At 42.4% G+C, this 5,526-nt stretch overlaps 1 protein-coding gene across 2 annotated transcripts in view; it reads right to left on the reverse strand.

Annotated features, from left to right (window-relative positions):
* Positions 1–2,393: 2,393 nt before the first annotated feature.
* The window catches only part of LOC132894544 (putative deoxyribonuclease TATDN3), a 3,550-nt gene continuing 417 nt past the window's right edge, over positions 2,394–5,526 (reverse strand). Inside the window, exons 2-10 of one of the 2 annotated variants that reach the window (XM_060934518.1) lie at positions 5,487–5,519; positions 5,331–5,404; positions 5,150–5,234; positions 5,001–5,063; positions 3,430–3,539; positions 3,237–3,292; positions 3,026–3,138; positions 2,816–2,893; positions 2,394–2,669 (exon numbers count right to left, since the gene is read on the reverse strand). In XM_060934518.1, the coding sequence (XP_060790501.1) occupies positions 2,523–2,669; positions 2,816–2,893; positions 3,026–3,138; positions 3,237–3,292; positions 3,430–3,539; positions 5,001–5,063; positions 5,150–5,234; positions 5,331–5,404; positions 5,487–5,519 (759 nt within the window). In that variant the 3' untranslated portion in view covers positions 2,394–2,522. Of the gene's footprint in view, positions 2,670–2,815; positions 2,897–3,025; positions 3,139–3,236; positions 3,293–3,429; positions 3,540–5,000; positions 5,064–5,149; positions 5,235–5,330; positions 5,405–5,486; positions 5,520–5,526 lie in introns of both variants that reach the window. The other variant, XM_060934517.1, reaches the window with a different exon arrangement.

The raw sequence follows: 5,526 nt of genomic DNA on the forward strand, positions 1-5,526 counted from the left end.
GGTTTCCCCCACAGTCCAAAGACATGCAGGTTAGGTTAACTGGTGGCTCTAAATTGACCGTAGGTGTGAATGTGAGTGTGAATGGTTGTCTGTGTCTATGTGTCAGCCCTGTGATGACCTGGTGACTTGTCCAGGGTGTACCCCACCTTTCGCCCGTAGTCAGCTGGGATAGGCTCCAGCTTGCCTGCGACCCTGTAGAAGGATAAAGCGGCTAGAGATAATGAATGAATGAATGAATGAATGATAAAAGAGATATGTGAAATGACCAACCATGAATACATTTATGTGAAGAAGAAACCTTTAAGGGCGGCACGGTGGTGTAGTGGTTAGCGCTGTCGCCTCACAGCAAGAAGGTCCTGGGTTCGAGCCCCGGGGCTGGCGAGGTTTTTGTGTGGAGTTTGCATGGTTGAATGGTTGTCTATGTGTCAGCCCTGTGATGACCTGGCGACTTGTCCAGGGTGTACCCCGCCTTTCGCCCATAGTCAGCTGGGATAGGCTCCAGCTTGCCTGCGACCCTGTAGAAGGATAAAGCGGCTAGAGATAATGAGATGAGAAGAAACCTTTATTTGTCACATGCACACTTCAAGCACAGTCAGATTCATCCTCTGCATTCAACCCATCTGAAGCCGTGAACACATGCACACACCCAGAGCAGTGGGCGGCCACACTACAGCACCCAGGAAGCAGTCAGGGGTTAGGCACCTTGTTCAAGGCTGCCCCACGTTAACCTAACTGCATGTCTTTGGACTGTGGGGGAAACCAGAGCACCCGGAGGAAACCCATGCAGACATGGGGAGAACATGCAAACTCCACACAGAAAGGCCTTCGCCGGCTGCTGGACTCGAACCCAGAACCTTCTTGCTGTGAGGCGACAGTGCTAACCACTACACCACCGTGCCGCCCCATGTGTTGAGGGATGCTCCTGGTAGTAGGTGTGTATGGGTGCAAATAAGACATGGAAGTAATGTAACATTGAGTTAATTCATTTATTTGTTTTATTTATTACAAAAAAGCAGTTGGTGTCAATTGATATATCACCATATTTTGTAAACTGCTTCATTCTAGCTCATTAGACGAAATGTCCAAAGCACACATTCATATAAAAAAATCTGGATTTATTTTTTTTGTCACTGGGGCAGTACTCTGTAAGAATCAGAATCAAGGTACTTATTTGTACCCTTTATATACTGCTTAGGACCATAAGGTCCTGGGTTCGAGCCCAGCGGCCGACGAGGGCCTTTCTGTGTGGAGTTTGCATGTTCTCCCCGTGTCTGTGTGGGTTTCCTCCGGGTGCTCCGGTTTCCCCCACAGTCCAAAGACATGCAGGTTAGGCTAATTGGTGGCTCTAAATTGACCATAGGTGTGAGTGTGAATGGTTGTTTGTCTCTGTGTCAGCCCTGCGATGACCTAGCGACTTGTCCAGGGCATACCCTGACTCTTGCCCATAGTCAGCTGGGATAGGCTCCAGCTTGCCTGCAACCCTGTAGAACAGGATAAGCAGCTACAGATAATGGATGAATGGATGGATTTTTTTTTAATAATCACAGACAGAACACAAGGGTGATGTCAACAAATGTATAAATATTTGGGTTTTAACACTGTGATGTGATTAGCACTATAAACTGAATACTTTTAAGCTTTTTATAACACACTTCAACATCAAAAACATATTTGGTTATTGCTCACTCCTATATGAAATGTTACAAGTAGAATTAACTTTGTTCTGCAATCACATTTTAAAATTATATTTTTTTGCATAATTTTGCTAATATTATTTATATACAGATGAGGCACAATTGTCTCCAAAAGAATTATGCATTTTCTTTTGGGAGAAAAAAAAAACATCAGAAAATAAAAAAATTAAATGCATGTTCCTTGTCTCTAGGGTTTGTGTCCAAATCACGGAGGATTTACAGCTTTGTAAAATGTATATCCTGCTCTTTATCCTTTTTTGTATGGATTGTATTGGAGAACATAAGCAAAAACAACAAAAAGGCAACATTGTCCAAATGCAATGAACTGTATAGTCTGGATGTATCTGGAATACGTACAGTAGCATGTTCACATGATCCTGATGTACATTTGCTTTCTTTTAATCTCTAATAAATTATAGTTGCACTCACATTAGGTCTTTATTTTTGTTTAAACTCGGTGCAACACAACTTGTATTAATCTTTATACTCCCATTGCCTGTGCACAAATTAATAATTATTTAGTTAACACAGATCCATTGCAGTTTGTATGCATTTTTTGTTTGGCTTCTCTATGCCAGTGCATTTTATTAAACTTGAAACAATTACTGAGGTTAAATAGCATGACAAAGTTTACAAGGCTGGGGGACATAAACCTTGAAATTAAATCCACCAGTCTACAACAAAACTTCTTAGTCAATGTTTCATTTAAAATTTAATGCACTAAAGCCAACAGTCAAAACCACAAAACATTGGGTCACTGCCCAGTTACATACAGAGTGCACTGTATTATATAAATCTTGATCATTTGTAGAGGCCTTCTAATCACAGTCATAAATGACTGATGAATGTCTTTAACTTGGGGAAAACACGAAGAGCATTGAGTGTGGTGACTTCGATGACCTTTTCGACAGGAATGCCTTTGGTTCTGGCAATGTAGTCTGCACTAATCGTTATATTCTTTGGTTCATTTCTCACCTAAGTGTAACATAAGAGTAGTCAGGAAATATGTCAACAATGCAAGCAAAGACAAATATATCAATTCAACCATTTAAAGTGGAAAAAAAAAAACCCAGGAGGAATTTACAGAGCAACTGATGCTAAACAACAAAGAAAACCCCTACCTGTTTTTCAGGTCCAAGGGCTGGTGAATCAGTCTCCAGACACATATTTTCTAGCGGCACCTGTTTCACAAGTTTCTGCTTCTTAGCAAAAGAGGGGGAAAAAAACCTTCACAGATGGCATGGAATTACATCAGTGAAACACATGCATGAAATTGGAAATAAATTTAGCACTATATCTAATCATTTATTAAACTTTTGCAGCAATATTACCTGTTCACTTCTTACAATTGAAGGTGGTATAGAAAAGAAGTAGCCTGCACGTACACCCTCCATTGCAACTGAGGGTTTCCCATCAAATGCATGAAGAAGAGCATTTTCTACACCTAGTTTTAAAAATGAATGATCATTCAATGTCACAAAGAAAAGAGAAAAAAAAACAAAGCTAAAAAAAATCTATCAGAGTAGCTAAATAATACAGTACCAAGCTCCTTCAAAAGATGGATGGTTGGTCTTCCAGCAGATCTTGAGTGGACATTTCTAATGGAAATATGAACTTTTTTTTTTACACTTCTGTCACAAGTAAAGGGCATAAAGCCACTTTGGCATGTTAGTGTCTTATAGTTTTATGTAATTCTGTGGTATGATCACCTGAGATTGGTCTATCTCAGACTTACAGAGGTAGATTTAGTCGCTTTGCAATCTCAACTTGACGAATGAGTACTTGTCTCTGTAGTTCTTTCCCTTCCTCATTATTGACTATCCGGGGTGTGAAATCAAGTCCAACCTGCAAGGAGCACAAAGCATGTCTGTATATTAATCCTAATTATGAGGAACAATATGATAAAACTATTATGATTTTAAAAAAATACAGGGTGGTGCAAGTGGTTAGCACTGACGCCTCACAGCAAGAAGGTTCTGGGTTCGAGCCAGGCGGCCGACGGGGACCTTTCTGTGTGGAGTTTGCATGTTCTCCTCGTGTCTACATGGGTTTCCCTCACAGTCCAAAGACATGCAGGTTAGGTTAATTGGTGTCTTTAAATTGACCATAGGTGTGAATGTTTGTTTGTCTCTATGTGTCAGCCCTGCAATGACCTGGTGACTTGTCCAGGGTGTACCCCGCCTCTCACCCATAGTCAGCTGGGATAGGCTCCAGCTTGCCTGCAACCCTGTAGAACAGGATAAGCGGCTACAGATAATGGATGGATGGATGGAATATGATAAAAAAAAAATACAGGGCGGTGCAAGTGGTTAGCACTATCACCTCACAGCAAGAAGGTTCTGGGTTCAAGCCCAGCAGCTGACGGGGGCATTTCTGTGTGGAGTTTGCCTGTTCTCCTCATGTCTGCATGGGTTTCCCCCAAAGACATGCAGGTTAGGCTAATTGATGGTTCTGAATTTTCCATAGGTGTGAATGGTTGAGAGGAGAAAACCTCTATAATAATCTAGTAGAAAGCAATGGGAAACCACTACTGTAATGTTCCCTAGAGACTTTGAGGGCTGAAGCTGTCAGAGTGGCCACATCACTGTAGTGATATGCCAAAATGGATGGATAAAAATATGATCTCATCTCATTATCTCTAGCCGCTTTATCCTGTTCTACAGGGTCGCAGGCAAGCTGGAGCCTATCCCAGCTGACTATGGGCGAAAGGCGGGGTACACCCTGGACAAGTCACCAGGTCATTGCAGGGCTGACACATAGAGACAAACAAACATTCACACCTATGGTCAATTTAAAGACACCAATTAACCTAACCTGCATGTCTTTGGACTGTGGGGGAAACCCATGTAGACACGAGGAGAACATGCAAACTCCACACAGAAAGGCCCCCGTCGGCCGCTGGGCTCGAACCCAGAACCTTCTTGCTGTGAGGCGTCAGTGCTAACCACTTGTAAAGGCTGGGTACACCCTGGACAAGTCACCAGGTCATCACAGGGCTGACACATAGACACAGACAACCATTCACACTCACACCTACGGTCAATTTAGAGTCACCAGTTAACCTAACCTGCATGTCTTTGGACTGTGGGGGAAACTGGAGCACCCGGAGGAAACCCACGCGGACACGGGGAGAACATGCAAACTCTGCACAGAAAGGCCCTCGCTGGCCACGGGGCTCGAACCCAGACCTTCTTGCTGTGAGGCGACAGCGCTAACCACTACACCACCGTGCCGCCCCTATGATAAAATATGTTATGATGATAAAAAATGATAAATGAACTGTATGGTATGGGCTAGATGTCTTACCTCACCAATGGCCACAATGTGCTCTTTATATTTTTCGATTAAGGGCACGGCAGATTCTAAATCCTGTGAAAAACAACTATTTAAATTAGTATTAATAACTCAAAGTTTTAAGGTGAAATTACACCAATAAAGCATGTCACAGCTCAGACCTCTGGTAAGGCCCCTCTGGGTTGTGCTGGATCTTGTTCTTGAACAGGATGAACTCCAAGGCAGGGCAAGATAAATCCTGGAAACCTGTAAACAAACAAACAAACAAACAAACACCTCTTTTATTTGCTGCATCACAGATCACACATTGCAGGTGTGTCATTGTGGTAAGGAAATGTCCACCTCTGTGAAAGCTGTATGATTTTCTCAAACTCCCCAACATGCTCTGCTACTGCAACAAGAGCCAGAACTCCAGCCTAGAATAAAAACAAGGCAAAACAAGCTTCTGATGAGGACATCATATAACATGAAAAAGTCAATCCCTGGATATAAAGTTACCTTTTTTGATTGCTCAATAACACAATCAATGTCCTGTTGA

Source organism: Neoarius graeffei, chromosome 11 (genome assembly GCF_027579695.1).
Source record: "Neoarius graeffei isolate fNeoGra1 chromosome 11, fNeoGra1.pri, whole genome shotgun sequence".
NCBI classification, from domain to species: domain Eukaryota; kingdom Metazoa; phylum Chordata; class Actinopteri; order Siluriformes; family Ariidae; genus Neoarius; species Neoarius graeffei.